General features: G+C 42.0%; 1 protein-coding gene across 4 annotated transcripts; it reads left to right on the top strand.

Annotated features, from left to right (window-relative positions):
- Window positions 1–134: 134 nt before the first annotated feature.
- THAP4 (THAP domain containing 4) lies at window positions 135–20,350 on the top strand. Of its 4 annotated transcripts, none has more exons than XM_081191212.1 (6): window positions 135–286; window positions 4,206–5,359; window positions 11,973–12,132; window positions 14,479–14,588; window positions 14,780–14,883; window positions 20,032–20,350. In XM_081191212.1, the coding sequence occupies exons 1-6, from the start codon at window positions 204–206 to the stop codon at window positions 20,149–20,151; spliced, it is 1,731 nt and encodes a 576-aa protein (XP_081047338.1). In that variant the 5' UTR covers window positions 135–203; the 3' UTR covers window positions 20,152–20,350. The 4 variants fall into 4 exon arrangements, with proteins under 4 accessions (XP_081047338.1, XP_081047340.1, XP_081047339.1 ...); XM_081191214.1 differs by having other exon boundaries at window positions 150–286; window positions 5,178–5,359; XM_081191213.1 differs by lacking the exon at window positions 135–286 and adding an exon at window positions 3,370–3,478.
- The last annotated feature ends 2,580 nt before the right edge of the window (window positions 20,351–22,930 follow it).

Below are 22,930 nucleotides of genomic sequence, written 5' to 3'. Positions count from 1 at the left end.
CCAAACACCGCCTGAGGACCGCCCCTGTGAAACGGCTGCTCCTTCCGTACGGAAGTGGCCGTTCAGGGTGCGGCGAGGCGGCTGAGGGGACTCGACAGGCTGCGCCATCTTGTTGTACGGACGCGGAGCGGGGGGAGGAGGAGGAGGAGGAGGAGGAGGTGGAGGTGGGGGGAGAGGCAGGGCCGCCCGCGCGGCCTCCCGAGATGGTGATCTGCTGCGCGGCGCTGAATTGCTCCAACCGGCAGGGCAAAGCTCCCCGGGGTCGAGCGGCCGTCTCCTTCCACAGGTAACCAGGGGGAGGGCAGGAACAGGTCGCACCTGGTGCTGGGAGGGCGACTCGAGCACAGCCCTGCCCATCTCCTTCTCCGTGACATCAGGCGGGCGAGGAGCCTCCTGCTTTTCCTCCTCCGCTGCCTGCAGCACCCTGACGGGCTGATGCCTCACGAAACGGGGTGCCCCGCTCGCATACCTGGCTGCTTGCATTCGCTCCCCCCCCCCCTTATTACCTCGCCTCCACCCGCTCCCAGGCAGATCGAGGAACAAAAGAGAATCCCTTATCCATGTTCTTTCCGCCAATACAACTCCGGCCGCCTAACCTAATTTTGAGAGAGGTGTGTCAGGGCTGTGCCCCCACCCCCCGGGAAGGCAGAGCAAGGCACTCTGCACATGCTTCCTTATGGCGATGATGATGATGATGATGACACATTGCCCCGTCCGTCTCTCACTTTCCCACGTTTTATAGCAGAAGCGCAACCTTTGAAAACAGGTTCCAGGGCGGTTCGTCCTGAACTCTAAAAGTAAGCCCCACTTTTAAGGTGTGGAGCACAGGTGTGAGTACATAGCCTTCCTGTTTGTAAGTTTGCCTGTCTCGTCCTGTCAGAGTTCTGGGAATAAGGTGTATGCACCCATTGGAGAAAGCAACTTGCCCATCAGGTGTGCAGCAAACATCTCGGCAGATGGCAACAATTAGAAATGCCTGATTTTTTGCTTTTCTGGTAGCATGCAAGAAGAGCATTCCCTAGCGTTAAGAAATATGCCACACCCATGCATATAGAAATGACAAATAGCTAAGTTGAAAAGATATGCAGAGTTTACTATAAATAACTTGAGAAAACAATATATATTTATAAATTGAGAAAAAGAAGCAAATTTCATCCAGCCCAGCATTTTGTTTCCAGCAGCAACCAAGAATTCACAATCAGGGCAAAAGGTAGATTCTCAGCAAAGGGGTGCTGTCTCTGATCTAGAGAAGGGCTGTGGAATCTGTGGTCCTCCACATGATGTTGGACTCCTAAGTCTAGTCAATTGAATCCAACATGACCAATGGTCAGGGATGATGGGAGTCATACTCCTCCATATTTTGCCCACATATTGTTTCCCCCCCCCCCTTTTGTATTAGACTGTATGCAGATTTAGATTACATAAACTGTTCTGTCACTGAGAGTAGCAAAGTGCATTACATTGTTTCTTAGAGTGGGACTGATGACCAACAGCTATTGCTTTTGTCAAAGCACAGGCTTACTTCAGATATCTTTAAAAAAAAATCCTTCCAGTAGTACCTTAGAGACCAACTAAGTTTGTTATTGGTATGAGCTTTCGTGTGCATGCACACTTCTTCAGATATCACAGTACATCAAACCATGGCAGGCATACGCAAACTTGGCCCTCCAGATGTTTTGGGACTACAACTCCCATCATCCCAGCTAACAGGACCAGTGGTCAGGGATGATGGGAATTGTAGCCTCAAAACATCTGGTGGGCCGAGTTTGCCTATGTGTGGGTTAGAGCCCAAATCATGTTTTGAGCTTCCAATGTACAAGCAAATCATGGTTTAAAGCTGTTTGCTTTCATTTTCCCTTTGCTTTGCACTCCAGAAATGAAGCAAAGACCATGACTATAATTTGTTATTTCAGACATGACATAATGTAGTTTGCAAGTGCAGATACACTTCAAACCATTGCTTCTGATTTTGGTTTGCTGACTGACTGCAAATCATGACATATCAATTCAGCCAGCATGCTAAACCATAATAGTTAGATCCTATACACTTAACATAGTGAGACTTAGTCATTGGTAAACCTGCAGTGGATTGCACTCCTTACCCATGATTTGGTATGACATCTAAATTGAGCAAAATAAATACTTTATAATACAGTGGTGCCTCGCAAGACGAAAAGAATCCGTTCTGTGATTCTCTTCGTCTAGCGGTTTTTTCGTCTTGCGAAGCAAGCCCATTGACGGATTAGCGGATTAGCGCTTTTAGCTACTTTTAGCGGCTTTTAGCGGCTTATCTGCTGATCGGATCAGCTGATAAGCGGCTTAGCGGCTTAGAAAAAGGGGGGGAGGGAAAAAACCAGCAGGAACTCGCAAGACATTGTCGTCTTGCGAAGCAAGCCCATAGGAAATTCGTTTTGCGAAGCACCTCCAAAACGGAAAACTCTTTCGTCTAGCGAGTTTTCCGTCTTGCGAGGCATTCGTCTTGCGGGGCACCACTGTACCTACTTGGTCTGCACTGAGGCAGCAGCTTCTGTTGTAACAGAAGTAACTAATACTAAAGTGGACATAGATGAAAAAGGAAAAGTTGTCATCCAACAATGGCATTTTGCACTATGGGTGAACAGAACTTGGAAAAGGATATCCCAGTAGATATAATTTGCAGTAGATCAGCAACAATGCTGATGTTATTTATTATTACACTTCTAGTTTTCCTTGAATGAGTTAAATATAGCATATTTTTGAGTTGAACATATTACTTCTTCATTGTTAAAGTATGTCCTGCTCCCCTGCCTGGCTTCAGTTGGAGGATCTTGGAGATCTATTAAAAACACACACATAAAGTAGATCCTGCAAGCCGCCCCCACAATAGGTGATCATTTTGGCCTGTAGCACCACAGGTTTCCTGTTAGCTCCCAGAATGCATTTTGTCTGCTCATGATAGACATGAGAAACTGGCATAGTCTCCATCCAGCTTTTCAGTGTCAGGTGTATTGAATCAGAAGGCCTGACACTTGAAAACCCATTTTTTCTGCCTTTGTGTTGAAGTGGTAATTTCAGACTGTTTTATACCTTTCCTGATATTCTCTCCCTACAGTTTGGAAGAGTCTGTTTCACAAAGCAGGTTAATGGGTTAGATTGCCTCTCTCATCATGGATAACTCGCCGATATAGTGGAGCCAGATGGAGTTTTTCCATTCACACTATTTGCTCTTTTAACTTTACAGTGCTGATCAGGATCTATAGTGCCGTCAACAACACTTGACATACCTTCAGATGCACTTCTGCCTGAACCAAGTCACAGGCAAACATATAAATGCACATGCATTATTTGGTGTGGCTTACATTTTCTCTTCCCCAGAGTGAACAGTGGTAACCCCAGCAGTGTCTCACCACCCTCTCCTCTTATTTGTCTGTATCTCGCACTGCACTGGGAAGGAAGGTAGAAGGATATTTATGTGCCATCTGAGGAGAAAGTTGTTGAGGTAGATGGGTCAGTGATCTCAGACTAAGCTGGAAGACTGCGTAACTCCATACTAGGTCAGGGATAGACATATATTTCTGACTGGTACAAATACATTGTGATATGGTTAGCTGCTAAGCTCCCAAATCTAGACTTAAGGTATAGCAGGGATAACCTAACTAGGGTACCATATAAAGTTCAGCAATAGATTACCAGTGGTGGTGCCCTTACTATAGTACTTTCCCTGTAGAAGACCCATCTGTCCAGCTGCCTCTTATCATTCAGCCTGACCTAATGCAAAGTTAGGTGAGCCCCTTGGAAAGAAATAGGCTTAACCATATCTGACCCTGCATAGGAGTTGGCAGCTCATTTAAATCTGCTGGTTGGATTGTAAGAATTGTTTGCAAGTGGCTAAATGATAAAAATATTTTAACTGTCATTAATGTTACTGAATTGTGTGTATTTCTGTTTGCTGCAAGAACCGTTTTCAGTTAGTCCAGAGTTACCGCATTTTAAAAAATGAATGAATAGGTTCAAAGCTGAAAGAGTCTTAACATACATGACAAATTTTGATTTGTAGAAAATGTAATTACTGCTGCATATTTCTGCGCCTTGCAATATAATCTTAACAGACTGTCTTTTTATAAAATTCAGGTTGCTCTTAAACGTAACTCAATGTATAAGCTACTTTGAAAAGCTCTAGGCAAAAAGCATACACAGTAATGCTTTCCCTTTACACTGTTTTGAAGGTTTCCCTTAAAGGATTCAAAGAGACTGATCCAGTGGTTAAAAGCAGTTCAGCGGGACAACTGGATTCCCACCAAGTATTCCTTTCTTTGCAGCGAGCACTTTACTAAAGACAGTTTTTCAAAACGGCACGAAGACCAGCACCGGCTGCTCAAGCCCACAGCTGTGCCAACCATCTTCCATATTTCAGAGAAAAGAGGGGAGAGCAGGGATTATGTCAAAAGGAGGAGGAAAATAGCAAGCCAGACTCTAGAAGGAGATGGCGATCAACCAAAGGAAGGAAGCGGTGAGGTAGTTGAGGGAATCTTATCATCTGACCAAAACTTGATAGTTCACGGGACTCAAGAAATAGAGCAAGTGACTCTTCAAGCTGAAATCAGGTCAATGTCAGAGCAGGGAGAAAATTTCCAGGACCAACTTGAAGGCTCCCTCAGGAGGATGTTAGCAGATAACCTAGTCACAAAAGTATCTCAAAATAAGCCAGGAAAACTGACTCTGGAGGATTGTTCTGAAGCAGTTATCCATTCTGGGAATTTGAAAATGGACAAAAGTGGTATATCGGAGGATGACTTCACCCCTCCTGTGTCTGGCGCATGCAAATTTATTGGCTCCCTTCACTCTTACAGCTTTTTCTCCAAGCACACTAGAGAGAGGTCATCTTTTCCAAAAGAGCAACTAGAAAGGAAAAGGTTAAGGAGAAGTGCGGATCCCAGCTGTAGTAGCAACACTCTGGAGCAGGATACTAGTTTAACAGAATCCTCCTCTACTTCCACTCTCACTGCTATCCCTCAGAAACCTTCCCAGAACATGTCTGCTTCTCCTGCAGATCTGACCCCTAAGCCAGCAACAGAAGCTGTTGTAGGTCAGAAGGGAGAAACGGATGCCAACCCCATGTCCATCAATGAGGTCATCATGTCTGCTTCAGGAGCCTGCAAGCTCATTGATTCCCTGCATTCGTATTGCTTCTCCTCTAGGCAGAGCAAAAGTCAAGTGTGCTGCTTGAGAGAGCAGGTAGAGAAGAAGAATGGAGAGCTAAAGCAGTTGAGACAAAAGATCAGTCGCTCCGACAGCCAAGTTAGAAAGCTGAAGGAAAAACTAGATGAACTGAAGAGGATCAATTTCCCATGCCTGAGCAACCTGCTGTCCCAGGACTGTGGTCAGTATCTTCTGCACTCTTAGCCAGGGCGAAACTGATATAAGAATATGAAGCCATTTAGTTAAATATAATGGGTGGGATTCAATGTTGCATTATAATGAACGCACTGCATGCATTGCAGCTTGCCAGATGGAATCATTGCCCCTCTTCTTCCCCTTCAGTGTTGGTCTGTGGGTTCTCAAGCCAATTTCAGGGGGCACGCAGTGAGAGGAGAGGGCAGGACGTCCCATTGCACTAGTGGAAGTCCGTGTTAGATGAATTCTGCCCATTTCCTTAAAAATACCTTATTATTATTGGTGATAATAGCCTCCAGTTTTTGAAAATGAAACTGCTTGCAAACTCTTATGCTTTGTTGTTGAAACTAGGATTGTCAGGTGCAAAAGAGGCCAAGCAACCCGCACATTAAATTGTCATGTAAAAAAGAGAATTTCAGCAGCAGGTGTGGCTTGTTATGCAAGCCACATCTGCTGAGATTTCCTCTTTATACAACTAGGAAAGCTGCAGGCGTCCTACCCTAGCCGAAACATTCACACATACATTCCCCACCCATACGCCATGCGCCAGTGCTCTGAAATTTGAGGAGAGGAGGAATATTGTCCTTAGAATTACATTTTAGGGGTTTCGATTGTTTGCATTACTGCCTATGGGTGAGTCATTAATATGCCAGTTTTAAAACTTGTTTGAAAGTTGCTTGGGAATCCGGTTTATCCATCATATACCTCTCATTTATGAATATCATGAATTCTCAGCATGCTTTTCCTCTGAATGTGTAGCTTTCTTATACCCAAACACAGTTCAATTACCATTTGACATGCAGTTGGTACACTGTAAAAGGTAAAGTAAAAGTAAAGGGACCCCTGACCATTAGGTCCAGTTGTTACCGACTCTGGGGTTGCGACGCTCATCTCGCTTTATTGGCCGAGGAAGCCGGCATACAGCTTCCGGGTCATGTGGCCAGCATGACTAAGCTGCTTCTGGCGAACCAGAGCAGTGCACGGAAACTCCGTTTACCTTCCCGCTCGAGCGGTACCTATTTATCTACTTGCACTTTGACGTGCTTTCGAACTGCTAGGTTGGCAGGAGCAGGGACCGAGCAACGGGAGTTCCCCTGTCGCAGGGATTCGAACCACCGACCTTCTGATCGGCAAGTCCTAGGCTCTGTGGTTGGTTATACCCAAAATAAGATGCATTATTTTTTAAAAAAAATGCTGCTCAAGCCATAGGCTTGCAAGACAATTGCAGCCCTCCGGGCATTTCTAGCCATCCCATGGAGCTCCCCCCAGGCCACACTCATCACTAGCCCTGCATCCTCTGCATGCTTTTGCCTGGCTGGAATGTATCCTTCTCTGAATGAAGAACCATGTGTATGTGTGTGTACAAAACCTCTAACTTTTGCATGGCAGGAATGTAGCTTACTGTACAAAGTGGCTTACAGTGTTTTAAGGAAAAAACCAGAGGCATACATACATTAAATCCAGCATTAAAAAGACCGTCTGCAGAAAAAGCCCATATATAGTTAAAAGCCAAGTGAATGTTTTTGCCTAGCAACAAAAGGTAAGAGTTACATCTGTTGCCTTTGGCTTACCTGCTACTGGCATATGACCTTGGAAGATTTCCTGTGAGATAATATGGTCCTTGAGCAATCCTACCTTAGGCAAATGGCCATTTCTTGTGTTCAGGAAGCAGACAGTGGAATGACGGTGCAGATTCAGTAGTGCTGATGTGGCCAAGACCTAGCAAGTCAGGTGTTCCAGTGGAGTGTGTTTGTATGTGTGCACCAAAATCCTCAGAGCCCCGGAGGGGAAGGGGCCAAACTTCCTTCCTACTCCTAACATCAGGGTTGTCTAGGTATACTAGCCAAATTTTGCCTGAAATTTACTTGGAACATCTCCGCATTGGAGAAGAAGACCTGTAAGCTGAGGTAGGATAAAACACTCTAGCCACTGAGGACTGTGGAAGGTTTTGCCACACGTTCTCCTTTCCTTGCTGCCAAAGAGGTCAGTGGAAGTCATTTGCCTATAAGGGAATAAGGGAGAGGTGGCATGTGCATACCTCTCCTGGCTGGATTGTGATGAAGGCGTTCAGAATTCATATACAAAACCTATTTACTACCTAAGGGTTTGAGACCGGGGTGTGTAACCTGTAGCTGTCCAGCTGTGGCCATCCCACCAACCCCAGGCAGCATGGCCAGTGATGGGAGAAGTAGTCCAGCAACATCTGGAGGGCCACAGGTTAGCCTCCCCTGCTTTAGTTTGTTGTGCTGATTTAGGCCAGTGTTGCTCAAACTTGGGTCCCCAGCTGTTGAACTACAACTCCCATCAACTCTAGCTGGCAGGACCTTGCTAGCAGTGATCAGGCTATTCCCCTGACTGTAATTTGTTTTAAATTTTAAATTGTAACTTGCCCTGGGACCTGCTGGTGAAGGGCAGGTAATAACCTTAGTAACAACAACAACTTCTGATTGATGTTTTGAACAGTTGTTAACTGTTTTGCGTGTGCTCTGTAGAGAAACAAGGAATATGTTTCTGTGTGGACACTGTTACTTACAGATTAGTTTGTCTCATAAGAATGAAAGAAACGAAGGACAAAGTTGTAGGCTCAATATAACTTTGAGTTGTAGGCTCAATATAACTTTGCCTGACAAAATCTCAATTTGTATGAATTACTGATGCAGTTTTGCTAATCTGCAATATCATACCCCTCAACTGTCTTGATTTAAGCGGGACATCCCATTTTGGGGGGCTGTGCTCTTGCACAAGTCACGTGACTCCATGGCCCCGAAAGACGTGTGTCCCGGTTTTCCTCTGGGACATGTTAGAGGGTATGCAATATTATTGCTGAGACGCATATTATTTGCAAATGAGTATATGTAAAGCCTTCCCCCTGCTTTATGTTTTCCCCTTTGCATCGCAGCAAAGGCTCCAAGTAGAATTTTGCTACTCAACTATACAGGTGGCAACCATTTTAGGCATCTCCAATCAGTGCACAATTACCGACATGCAGATCCTTTTGGACCTGGAAGAGAGAAGAAGGGGGATGGGGTGGAGCATAATGGGCAGGGACACACTTACGCACACTCCACCAATGTGTGCAGGGGCTGGGAACGGAACCCCTGCACGAAATGATCACCATCTGTACTAACTGCTTAAACTCGAATGTAAATACATATATGTTTGCCTTTAACTTCCTTTATGTAGCTTATCCTCTGTCTATGAAAAGGCAGTAGTAGCCAGAAAGGAATTATGAGTCACAGTATATGCCATCCTTGTAGGTTTCTTCTCTCCATAGCTTGCTTAAATTAAACTACAAGTCCCAGAATACACTGGGGCAACCTCTGTGTAGAGGCCCAAGGTTGTTTCCTGTCTTGTCTTACTAGATTGCATCACAGTGTTCCTGGAGAATAGGGAATGATAAGCGATCTAGAGTGAACAAGCTAAAAATAATCTTGCACGATATGGCCAGCATTGAAACAGACACAGGTACAGTCTAAAATGCTTAACACTTTTATCGAAACACTTCAGACATTCTGAAAATGGAGATTTGGGTTCTATTTGAGCTCTTCTTAAGTTTCGTGCCTATTTAAATTATCCTGCAGGCCATTGTTCTCAGCCTTTGTGTGCAGAGATTTGTTGTCTCAACAGAGCACAGTGCACCTGCACTCTGCAACTTTACTTGGAGCTGCTGTGTGGTCCATGGGATTGTATTCAGAATGAGACCTCAGAATTATGCATTTGCTCCCTTGATCCAAATAGCTCAGTTGGTAGAGTCTGACTCTCTTAATCTCAGGGTTGTGGGTTCGAACCGCACGTTGGGCAAAAGATTCCTGCGTTGCAGAGGGTTGGACTAGATGACCATTGTGGTCCCTTCCAGCTATACAATTCTGTGATTGTATTATCTCTTCATCATGGGTAAAAGTTTACAAGTAAAACAGGGAAGAGCCCACAACCTTCCTAGTCAGTTAACTTCTGTTTATGGTGAGAGGGGAACTTGGTTAACAAACACTCTTGGCCACCCTCAGGGGTGTACAATGAAAGTACAATAAAATAATATCTGCATTATTTAGCAAGTTTTATATATGGCTTAATAAAAAACCTATACAGAGTTTACTTTAAATAGTTTTAAAATAGTAATTAAGAATAGGAATCAAAACAGACCATACAGCGGTAGAATCAACTTATCGGTTGTATTTAAGGAGATTTTCCAAGGCAATATGTGTGCTTTGGAGTTGCACAATATGACATTTAACATGTACTGTATGAAAGGTTGAGAATGAGGAAGGAGATGTACTGTAAAACACCCTGGGCTTCTCTATGTGTTTAAAAAAAGAAAAAATAGCTGATTATGAATCAGATAAGATTTTTGACCAGCTAGTCATCTAACATTTTGCACGAATTTCCAGTTCACATTCTTTCTTCATTAGAGTAAAAATAAACATAGATATCCTTACCGGTCCGGGCTGGATGATAAGTTGAATAACTTTGAGTTGAATTTCAACTTTGAGTCAGCATTCTCTGGTATCTCTGACCAACAACCTCTTAGTACAAATCTAACAGAAAGGTTGTCATTTTTTTGCAGTCCAATATTCCTTTTCAAATTGCATGTGTTGCAATGGAATTTGTCATGAAGATACAACTGCAAAGGATTCAGTGCCTTTGGAACTTTGCAAGTGTATTTAGATGAGCTCTTAATGTAGTGAATCTGGAAGGTCCAGCAGTGACCTCTCAATTATTCTTTGTTCTCATTTAGTGATACCATTCCAGGTAACAAAAGTGACAAAAATAACAACAAAAAGGAGCAGATAATATGGATCCATGTTACACCCTTTCAGGGAAGGCTGCTTTGAATTGCTGTATTATTACTTGAGCCACTAGATGGTAGCAAAAACCACATTTTCAGCTATGCAAGCTTTCCTGTTTTCATCCTCTTATAAATTAATGGACTCTAGTCTACAAAAGTTAAGTCATAATAAATTCTTAGTCTTCAAGTTGCCACAAGTTTCTTTGTTATAAACTGCATATGTTCTTCAAGGAAGAGAGGTCAGACTTTTGCATGACCTTATACTACCGTAATTGCATGGAAATTGTGCTTTGTCATAAATATTGCCACCATTTTATGCTTAAGGAGATGGAAGGAAAAGTTTTCATTGAAATCTGCCCAGATAAAGAGAGCTTTTCAGAATAGCTCATCACCCATCACACTTCTCACTGCTCTATGCAGAGTAAAGTTAGCTTTGAAATATCCTTTTATGCCCATTTGATTGTATTTTTAAAAAATTGAAAAAGAATAGACTTGCCTAACACAAGCATAACATTAGTACATAAACTGAAATAATAAGTAGAGCACCAAAATATATACTCACAAGTTATAATTTCTTCACAACAAAAATAATTCTTATTTACTCTGCTTTCAGCAATTGGAAAGCACCCCATATAAAATAAAATTATACCTAAAGATATAGATATTGTCCCTGGTGGAAAATAAGTGTTTCGTCCCTGCCTGCCCCTGCAGCACTATACCACTTGCATGGAGTGCTTGCCATCTTGCATGGAGCAGTCAAATTTTTAAAAGGACAAGCCAGTCTGTAGAATTCTGTGTGTTCATTTTTAAAGAAAGTATGCTTTGGGTGCTTGTAGACAGGGGTACTATATTGAAGAGTTACAATGGTAATTGAATTATAGAAAACATCCATTTTACTATACCAATATCTTATTATTATTTGAGTTCTCATCAAAGAACAAGAAAATCAGATACTGCTGGACGTTAGCAGACATTTGAGAACACTGAGGTCAGGTGTTCATCCAAAGCATAGTTATGTCAGTCTTGCGTACCATCAATCACTCATTCATCTGGCTTGAGCCTTGAATGGGACCATTCCTGTTAGGAAGCAGGGAAGACTACAATGCTTTGTTCTGGTTCCTACTTGTGTTTCTCAACTTACAGGTTATAGCTTTGTTATTACATTGCTTTCTCAGTCTAAAATAATGCTTGCCATTGATACAGTTATTTGTATATAGCTAGTAGCTCTTTGTGTACACATATATAGCTATTTGAATGTGCGGCAGCATATTCAGTATTAATATGAAGGGGACTTGGGTGTGTACAGCTTTGCCCAACCCTGGTTTTCCAGCTGAAATTTTTCCATGCCTGAAAATTTATGTTAGCCTCATTTAGGAAAATGATATACTTGTATTATTATTTCTTCTTCTTCTCTCCAGGACTGTGAACGTTCCAGCAGTTTTTATTTGATGGTGGGGTAATTATGCCCTTCCCCAGCATTGCTGCTTTGATTGCAGGTTTTCTCTGTAACATATAGTTTGACCCTGAGGGGGGTAAGAAATGGTCAAGGAGCCTATATGCACATAGCTAGTCAAAATTCGAGCCAGGTTTGTAAAATATGAAAATTGTTTGTTTTGAACTTTCGACCCACCTCAACTCTCATGTTGCCAGAGCTGGATAAAAACAGATAAAATGAAAGAGGATGGTAGAACACGCAACATGGCTACTGGGAACTGTCTCACCAATGCAAAGTAGTTGGCCAACATTGACGTGGTAGGAGCTAATTGCCCAAAGTCTTGGTGCAGTTTTCTTACCCTCAGTCTCTTTCTTCTCACAGAAACCCCGCAGTTGAACCCTGTGGTTGAGCCTCTCTCCTGGATGCTGGGCACCTGGCTATCAGACCCCCCAGGAGATGGTACCTTCCCTTCAATGAAGCCCTTTCAATACCTCGAAGAAGTGTGCATCTCTCACGTGGGGCAACCCATGCTGAATTTTTCGTAAGTTTCCTTATTTTTGAGGGTTTTTTTCTGCAACAGGGACACCTTGAAATAATCTGTGTTGTTTATCAAATGAGACTCTTAGTGAGGTACAAGCTAAGAATCAATTTAAATAAAATCAGTGCATAGAATATAAATCAAATTCTTCCTAGAAATAGACATCCTGTTTTTCAGAAGCTGCTAAGCAGCTATTAACCTATCACACATAGATTTTTACATTTAGTTGTCATCCTTAGCGATGCAGTCAGTTTTCTTAAAGACCTCAAACATAAATGAAAGGACAGAAGTAACACCTCCACATCCCTACTAGTAATTCTAGTGCAAAATTGAGTTCCCAGGCACTTTAAGAAAGTAAATAGGCAGCAAAATCTTTATAAGCCCCTTATGATCTTGTTTTCCCCCTGCTTCCCGTTCCCTCCCAGTGCTCCCATCCTGTGTGTGCCTGGGAAAGGTAACAGCAGGACATATGGTGGAAGAGGCAGTGGTAGCTGCAGGGTCAAGGTAGCTATGCAACTGTTTGTGGGTTCACCAAGGAATTGGGTGTCTAGGGATCATAGACTTTGTAAATAAGACCCCAAAATTTACTAGTCAGCAACATTTATACTGCCCTGCTAAGAGGAGGTTTTTCTCAAACTTTGGCCTTCTACCAAGTAGATTGGAGATGACCCTCCTCCACCAGCCTAGTTATTCACCTGCATGGAATTCCTTTTATGCATGGCTGCCAGGTGATTTGTTGAATACAAGTCTGTCACATTAGGTGGGGGAAAGCAGCAGTGACTGTATGATGGATTTGGGAACAATAGATTGAAGGGGCTTCAATGGCATAGGAATGTGTTGCGGGAGAACAGTGGTCATATGGGATGTTGTGATATAGTAGTTCTGGACACTTTCTTTTAGTTGGCTTAAGTGCTTAATGGGGTCCTTCCTGGTAGCCTGGGAATGGAATGTTTTTCCCAGAGCCAAGCAAGAGTGGGCGTGATCAAATGTATGATTTATTATCCTCCAGGCATTACAAAGATTTTTTCAATATATTTTTGAAATTTTTCCAGCTCTCTTGACTCAAAAAAAGATGCATTTTTATATAAGCACAAATGGAAAGTTGGAAATGTAACATGTTTTGGTTTTGAGAAAAACAGCTTTTCTTAGAATTTTGAGCAGTCTTTTGTGTTCTTAAAATGGAAAGTGAAATTTGAGGGTTGAAAGGATATTCACCTTATGCTGTTGTAAAGATAAACAAACACCTCCTCAATGATTGCAGTTATGCATGATATTATTTTCTCAAAGCCATGGCTTCCCGCCAGGAGGTACTCAAGGGTATGCAGTACCAGCACCTCTTTTTGTTGTTGTTAAAAACTGTGGCACTTACTGTAACAACTTTGTGGTGAATACTGGCACCTATTTTTTTGGGGTGGGGAAGCACTGCTTAAAGCTGCTAGTTTTTATATCCTTTAAAAAGTGGTTGGTTCAGTGTGCTTTGGAATTTAATGCACTCTGCCACATGCCTGTTCTAGTTGCATAACTCTTTCTGCTAAATTGCCCAGCTGAAATACGGATTTTCACTATCTGGGAATATTTGAACCCCTATAATGTTGCTTTAAAGGAAGAGTTGTGTTTTAAAATATTACTTGCCAGCTGATTCTGTAAATGGCAAAATTGCCTAGCTCCTTGGGGACTATTTAGGCCAGAAGTGAGCATCCATTCTTCCTCTGCATGACCTCTGCAGAAATGCAGTGTAGGAAATGATCCAGAAACATCATCGGTTATGGAAGAAAGCTTTCTTTGCTGCCGACATGACATTTGGACCTGATGTATAAAATCAGCACTTTTTTTACTAGCACAGTTCTGTAGTTTTTAAAAGAACTGTTCAGGAGTGCTATGTGTAAGGAAACTTGTATTACTGCAGCGTATTATGTCGAGGAAGAACAACACTGTCATACTACTCCTGCGATGACAGGTACACCTCAATATTCCTTATTAGGAGTTGCTGGAGTTGCCAAGAAAAATGAAAAATATACTCTGACAAGTATCTAATGGGACAGGCAAAAATGCAGTGCATAGTTAAAAGAATGTACAAATTTCCAAGAGAGGAAAAAAGATATCCAAGAAACTATCTTCAGCCATATGTGAGTGAACATAAGTTAGAAATGCCCTTAACACCAGTGGGTCTATTCTGAATAAGACTTGCATTGAATATGATCCTGTGCTTCTTAAATGGGACTTCGGGTTTACTGTTTGTTGAGGACAGGTATGGGAGCGCTATTTTCATTTCATACAGATGATTCTGAAAAAGTGTGGAGGATGTGTTTATAGAGGCATGGTAATATTAGTATCCTCCTATCCTAATAGATTCAACGCCTTCCATCCAGACACCAGGAAACCGATGCACCGAGAATGTGGATTTATCCGCATCAAACCTGACACTAACAAGGTGGCCTTCATCAGTGCTCAGAATACAGGTACTAGCCTAATTACATTAGCAGGTTTCCCCCTCTTTCTGCTTTAAAACTGGCTTCCCTTAAAGTAGTCAGAAAGTGGCTTGATGCCGTACTTTCAACAAATCTCTCTTGCCTGCTTATAAGCCAAGTGTTGTCTTGTATTCCAGCTCTATGAACTGTGTCAGTATTAATAATTTCTCTTCTTGATCCAGGTTTGGTAGAGGTGGAGGAAGGAGAGGTTAATGGGCAGGAGCTTTCTATAGCTTCCCACTCCGTAGCAAGGATCTCATTTGCCAAGAAACCCCATGTAGAGCAAGTGAGTATATTTAGGTGTGGTCCAGCTGAACTGGTATGACAAATCCGTACTTGACATTCTGTTGCCTGCCTGAAGAGGTATATGATATCTCCCAACCTAGGGCATGCACACAAGGTGAAATGGGCAGCTCGAAAAAGACCACTAAAGAGTAGGAGAGAGCAACTAACATCTGTAGCTATGAACTTCAGTGGTTAGGGATTTGAACCCTTAGTCAGCAGGCAAGCAGACTGCAAACAACTACCGAAATTTGGGGGATAAAACAGATAGGGTTCAGTTCCTGCAGAAGGGAGATGCTGAAGTGACTACAAGAAAGCTTTTGTGTATTCTGGCAGCGGCAACTATTTTAGATGCTGAAGGTAGGAAGAGCATCTAGACTTGAACCCAAATTTCCTATAGCTCCACATCTCAGGAAATGGCAGAAGGCAGACTCATGATGGGGCCCTTTGAACTCACTAGTACAGTAGAACCACTTAGACCACAAGAGGTCCCAGATATGGCCAAGGATTATGATCTCACACAGGAAAAGGGTGGCGAGGAAGATGTGCCTGCAATTATATAGCTAATCAGAAAGAGTGGTGCAGGGCCTCACTGGATAAGTGTCTGACTCATTCATGCCCCAGGAAGCCTTTAACTTTGACATTCTCTTCAGCCCTACCTAGTTTTTGTAACTGATTTCCAGTATCTGTCGATTTTTGTACCCAGCAGACCTTTCTATCAATCCGTCTCCCCACAGATTGGCAGCAGCACTGCTTGGTTGATAGTTACACTAGCAGAAACTGCTCATACTCAGAAGTTGCAAAACTCTGACCAAAATGTGTACCCCTGACTTGATAGGATATTTTAGTGAATATTCTCTCTCCTGCCCACAACCTCTATGGCACATGTCAAGGCTGTGGTTACCTAATTTGGGGGGCCCTCATTTACCCCAACAAGACTGGTTGGTTGGGGTTTCAGAAGCAGGAACAAATTTTCAGTATTTTGTACCAGACATTCCCAGTCTTTCAACAGTCCTGACTTTTCTTTCCTCTTGAATTGAATAGTAGGTTTCTCTCTGGCTGGCCTGATACTATACAGAAGAGACAAAAATTGTCCTCAGGTGTCCTCTGGCTATTTTAATATGGATGTCTGCCCTGGGAAGGCCCCTGGTTTGTAGAGAGACAGAAATGTCCTGTCCCTGGGCTGTTTACCCTGCTGACCCTTAATTATGACTTGGATGAAAGGAGGCACATTTATCTTGGTGCTTGCCACCACTTTCTCTGCTCTGTTAGAAGGCAACACAAGAAAACACCATGCTGATGGAGTGCTTGCTGGCTCCGCAGGCTGTGACTGTTCATAGGCATTGTAAAAAAACAAAAACAAATGTTGCTAGACCCCTCACTCACTTTCTTACCTGATCTCAAGGATTTCATCTGTCCAAGAATTTCTCATACTTCTAGCCAACAGGTCTCTTCTCTTCGTAGGACTGTCCCTCCCTCCCTCCCCCTCCCTCCCTTTTCTTTTTTCTTTGTATACATATTTTCCTCTTCATGTTCACATAATTTCATGTAAGGCATATTGCTCTTTTAATAATAATTTTTATTATTTGGTAGCACTGTACAAGGTCTTAGAGTATTATTCCTCATCAGGCAGCCTTGACTCTTGCAGTTGAAGAGCTTAGCAGAGCAAACACATTCCCTTGGGGGAGAAAAAAGACAAAGTCAAGTAGACAGTCTGCTTCTATAAAATTTAAAGTAGCTCTGTCCATCCTCATATTTCATGCTACTGTGCAATCTGTGCCAATTTTTTAAAAAATGCATTAAGCACTTGGTAGAAGAGGTAAAACGAGAACAGCAGTAGAGGACCTGAAAAAAATATTGAGGTCAGATAAATGACGGAGAAATGAAAGGTCTTGTCTATTTTGTAGAAGGGCAGCTACTGAGAGAGGGCTACTGTCAACCTTCCCTCTAACAGGGAACTTGGGTAGTGAGTGCCAACAGAAATGGGACCACTGAGAAACAAGAGGGAGGCAATGACACATTCAGTGGAATGCCAAGATTTACAGAAGTACACAAGTATATATTAAAACAAACATGTTCAGTGCCCATGGAAGGCTGAGTATCAGTTGAAAGAGAAAAGCGGAGAAGCGATGTGTGTAGATGGAAGGCTCCCTGGAGCAAACTGACTGGTTTGAACCCTGAACAAGAGGAGTCCTATTAGGAAATGATAATACATTGGAACATTCTGTTGCAGATCCTAATTGTTTCTACTGAAGATGAACTCAGGTGACTGAGTGTCAATCAGTTTGGAAGCTAAATGGGGCCACTCAAAAGTCAGGGATTCATTTCTAGATAACAGCAAGCTCCGAGATATACAGAATTATGCAAATGTTATGAATTATAAAGAAAGGATTTTTTAAAAATAAAAAAGTAATTGTGAAGCCCCAGGGTGGAGGTACCTAGTGCCTTCTAGATGTTATTGGACTACAACTCTTAGCATCCCTATAAAAGAGTTTTTAACCATTTAGTTAATGTAAAATTTTGGTGGCCAGTTAAAAATATAATGATCCTACATTTCACAGATGTTCTGAAAGAAGCCTACGACCCTTACATTTTTCATTTTTCTTGACTATTGCCTAACAACAAAACCACATCCCACAAAGATACTCAGAATATCTATTTATGACCTTTTGTAAACTGCTTGTTTACAAACACTCACCCTCTTACATCCCTGTTGCTTATAGCTGTCCAATACATAATGTTAAAATAGTTTGAATAATTTTGGACTGTGGAACTAATTTAATTTATTGGTACATTTAACCTACATTGTACCCTGCATCTGCGGCAAAGCAACGCTAACAGTATTCCAGTATACTTCTGTTTATATTCTAGTGACTTGTCTGAGGGTGGGTGCTTCAAAAATGCAACATACCCCTTAGTTCATTGTAGAGATGTCAAGGTTTGCCACTGTTAAAAACATTTGATAAAAATAGCTCCTGAATTTCCAGTCAAAGCATTGTAGAATTTAGAGTTGGGAAAGGCACAGGCTGCAATTTGAATGTAATTGGATGCATTACAAGAACAAGCCTGGCCTCTCCTCCCTTGGCTTATATGCTATTTCCTCCCCCTCTCCTCTAGCACTAACATAAGGAGATGAGAAACTTCCACTTCCATTTTAGATTAACCACAAGTAACCTTGTTTGAACATTAAACTATGTTTGACGTTTGCTGTGGCTGGTGAAAGCAAGTCAACTTCATAATCTCCAGTTTGAGTGTGCTCAAGCCCACCTATAATGCAAAACACACACACACAAGGTTCACCTGCAAAGCATGTTATCTGAAAAGCATGGTAATTATCAGTATGTATTAAAGGTTTAATGTACTAAATATTAAGGCCCTGATAAATCAAGAACATGAAAAAGCAAGACCACTCACTCTTCATATTAATTCAGTTCCAACACTGGAACAATAACACCAGAGGTTTGTTTATTCAGGTTTTATCCTGTTCCATCCATTCCCTTAAGGATTTCTGCAGCCGTAGGGCAACTTACAGTTGCCGTTGAGTTCCTTTTGGAGGGGGGGGAGCAAACTCCCAGAAGCTATAGGTCTCCCAGCCAGTTGCTGGGGTCAAGCTAATCTTTCTATTGCTGGCGAGAGCAGCAGGAGACACATCCCAGTTCACCCATGTCTCCTTTTCCTTGTCTCAGATTATCTTGCCTGTAATGTTTGGGATACATTTCCTGGGTGATTATGTAAAAATTACCAATATTCAGTGGTTTGTTTTAAAAGGGGGAAAGTATTTTGTTCTGTAGACCTCTTCAAATAAAGACAGGAAATTGATTTTACTGGTGCGGTTTATGTTTGCATTTCCTCACAATATATGGTTCGAAATAACAAGTGTATTAGAGAGCTTTCATGGAGCTGAAGTTTTTCTGTTTCGATAGCTGCATATTGGTGGGGTGTGGGTGTTTTTGCTGCAGTTGTACTTAACAAAATAACTTTTGGCAGGGTTTCTTTGGCAGGGATCCCGCAGTCCCGGATATCTCCACTCTTCTTTAAAAATCATGTTAACTATGGCAAAAAAGGGTAAAGGGCACCAACTTAGCATACAGAAAACCTTGGATTGTGTGCAGAAATCTTTTACTGAAATAAGTGGAGGGGCGTTTTTGGCCTCTGCCAAAATGTGCTCTGACTACAGTGCCTTGCTTTACATTTATGGGCTGTTTGGTGCAAGACCTCCAGTATTCCATAGCTATCAAATTCTAAACTATTCTCTCCCCCTCCCCTTTATGTTTAATCCAATTCTCCATCACGGTTTTCTGCAATTTCAGTATTGTAATTCCTTGCCTTCGTATTCTCATACTTGGTTTAAACCTAGCTTGGCAAATTAGAAAGCAGAAGATGCTTTCAAATGAGGCACAATGCTGAGTAAAGCAATCACAAATGATTAACAGCGGGTTTTGTTTTCTTTCACCATTTTGTCTTGTGTGTTTCTCTCCATAGTTGTTGAAAGGTTGAGTGATCTCAGCGCAGGATCCTGGTACAAAATATAAGCAAAAATCTTGAACAAAATAGTTCACCTTTCTCCTGATTTATGGGATATACAGTGGTCCCTCGCAAGACAAAATTAATCCGTTCCGCGAGCCTCTTCGTCTAGCGGTTTTTTCGTCTTGCGCAGCAACCCTATTAGCGGATTAGCGCTATTAGCGGTTTAGCGGCTATTAAAGGCTTAGCGGCTATTAAAGGCTTAGCGGATTAGCGGCTAAAAGGCTATTAGCGGCTTAGAAAAAGGGGGGAGCGGAAAAAAAATCGGAACACTTGCAAGACGTTTTTGTCTTGCAAAGCAAGCCCATAGGGAAAATCGTCTTGCAAAGCAGCTCAAAAATGGAAAACCCTTTCGTCTAGCGGGTTTTCCGTCTTGCGAGGCATTCGTCTTGCGGGGCACCACTGTATTATCTGTTCCTCTTGAATAATACTTGGGTGGTGGGAATATAAGCAGGTCTTCATATTTTCTCTGTAGAATTTTGCAGGGATGAGCCATTTTGCTTCCTAGTCCTGAGGACACAGATTTGGTTCAAGTCATTGGACAGTGGTTTGCTTTGCTGCTGTTTTTCTTCTTGAATTATAAACAGGATCAAATAATAAGCCATGTGTTTTCTATTTCCCTCCTTAGATTACTAGAAAATTCAGGCTCAATTCTGATGGGAAACTAGAACAGACTGTCTCCATGGCAACCACTACGCAGCCAATGACTCAGCACCTTCACATTACCTACAAGAAAGTGACTCCTTAAAACAAAGAGGAGGTTGTTTCATTATAGAGGAATCGAGGCCAAGAAAACGGAAGCAGCTTGGAAGCAGTGACTCTGTATCTTTGTGATCCAGTTCCTACCTGACAGCAGAAACTATAGTTGCTGAAAGAAGTTATTCTAAGGTTTCTGTAATGGTAGACTTAAAAAACCAAAAGCCAATAAAAAAGCCTTTATTTTTAAAGGTGTAGCTTGGAATGGTATTATGTTGAATTAGAAATGACTCCATGTTGTCATTTGTTAAAGAAGCATTGATAGTTTTTCCTTATGAAGCATGGAGGTGATGGGAGACTTCCGTCTTCAGTTTCTTTTTGCAATCTTTATGGTTTGCAAACAAGGTGGTTTATACAAAGGAAGAGGTCATTGATTCCTCTCATTAAATGCAGGCTATGGCTAGAACCGATAAATACCTATAAGAAGTTAAGCAATCCTGAGAGAGACTATGCTTTGTTTTTGTTTTTTAAACTAATTTCTCAAGTCATGATGAGAGCCCAGATCTTTTTCAGGTTTCTTATATAACCCATGTTCTGTTGAACTCCTTCCTTCATGGCTTCATGTAATAACTTGAGCTTAACCAAAAGGTATGGGATAGAGATAAAACAATTGCACTATCTTCCATTACAGCTTTGTGGTTGTTCCAGGCTGGAAGCTCCTTGCACTACTCAGTCATTGCTTTTAGTGTGAGCTGTGTTGATTTTTCATAAACATAGGTATGTTTAATAAATAGCATTGGAAACGTTAAAACAAATGGCCAAGTTTCTGCTGCTTTTTTTCTGCCTTTCCATTAAAAAGTGCCCATGGGAGGTTTACAACAATAAAATCCACAATGAAAAAACACCAGCCCACATAACATAATAAGCAATGTCACAACAGAGTAGTATAAAATTATACAAGTCTAATAACATCCAGCTTCCTGGACTTTATCCTCTATTGCCCTCTGAAACTGGGTTTTATTTCCATTTTCTTCCTCCTAGCAAAAGCTTTATTTTAGAAAAAGAATGTCATTCACCACAACCTCACTGATTTATCTGATAACTGCTGTGGGAGAGAGATGTTTGTGGTCTTACACACTACTGAGTATTTCACAATCTCATCTCAGGGTCACTCCCTTCCTCTTTCAACCCTCCCACCCCCCATACCATGTCATATATGTAAAAAAGAAGGAAGAGTTAGATGAAGAGGGGGAAACTGACATGGAATTGATGAAGGAACAGTTGTGTAAATATTCAAAACTAGTTTGTTCCCAGTGTTGTATTATTTTAAGTTATTGATTCCATAAGCTAAGCACAATGCTCCCCAAATATCTGCAGATCATTATTCCAGCTCCATTTATTAACTACACACCAACAGTTTTAAATTAAGCATTTGATCCTTAATGTGATTTTTTAAATGGGATTTTTCAGGCCCTGAATTCTAATAGATTACAGGGTTTTGTCAGGGCATTTACTTTGCCCACTCTATATTAGTTTATTTCTTATCATCTACCATTTAAAGTGTTCTGCTATCTAATCTGCACTAGGCTTTACATAAACATGATAGATTAGCAGATAGAGTTAAGTCAATCACATGCCCCTTGTCCCCTTATGATAGCCTTCCTATAACTCTCAAAAGCCCATGTAGTGAGAAGCCTTATCTGTAAGCAAAGTCCTACACTGAACTGAAATGTCAGGATAGGGGTTGAGCTGCACTGCAGCAGGTCACACAGTGTCTTGTGTGATTTCCTTAGACACAACTCGCCCTTTATGAATCAAGGCTGGCCAGAGTGAAGTGACCACTTTAGGCAGCATATGATGAACAGGATAACCTCTCAGGCTTCTCTCCTGAACCCTTCAGTCATTCCTCTCTGTTGGGAGAACAGACATCCTTTCCAGAACTTTCTAATCTGCTTCCTTCATGTGCAGAACACAGTCTCATTGCCAGTGCTGAAGTGAAGCATACACACTCTACTTTTAAAGCACATTCTTTCAAATAACTCTGGACGCTGGGCACTATTAATGGGAATTGTGACTCTGTGAGGGGTAAACTGCAGTGCTCATAATTCTTTGAGGGAAATTGCTTTAAGGGGATTGTGCGTACACAGCCTAAAATTCAACTGCCTGTCCAGTCAGCTTCTGTACGTAGAAGGGGAGGGTGCCAGTTTGTTCTTTGCCTCAGGCAGCAAAATGTTTTGGGCAGGCCCAGCAATGCATGCCAGCATAACTGGCCAACTGCCACGAGGGAAAACATTTTGGTGTTGCTTAATCCAGTTAATCTTTCATGGCCGTCAGCAGGAATAATCATACATTCCAATCACTTTATGCTCACTTAATAATTCTGGTACAATTATGAGCAGGCACGGTATAGATTGAAAATGTGAGTGCTTATTAAGTATTTAGAAGTTCAAAATATTGTTACACGTCACTCCAGTCTCCAAGCGGTGTGAGATTCCAGGGGTACCAGGCACACTTGCCAGGGTCTGTGTTTCCTTGGAACATGAAGATACGGCAGATACTGTGGTGTCTACATGATGCATGGTTTGTTTACACATATATACTGTACAACCTGAACCTACATGGAGAGAATGCAGAGCATTCACATCCCAAGAGGGCCCTGATCCTTCCATTGCTGCAGCCTCAGATTCCAAGATTGTATCAGACCCTCCCCGCAGCCTAAAACAGACTGCCCATCTCATGCTCTGACTTCCCCCTCCCCAGCTTGCAAAACTGGCACTTTCCCCGTTTGCTTAGCTCACCACCCACAGTAATTCTGCCCTTCCCTCCTGAAA

This window comes from Podarcis bocagei, assembly GCF_964188305.1.
Source record: "Podarcis bocagei genome assembly, chromosome: 4".
Classification (NCBI taxonomy): Eukaryota; Metazoa; Chordata; class Lepidosauria; order Squamata; family Lacertidae; genus Podarcis; species Podarcis bocagei.
The sequence above is the reverse complement of the archived record's forward strand: the minus strand, read 5'-3'. Positions and strand labels throughout refer to the sequence as shown.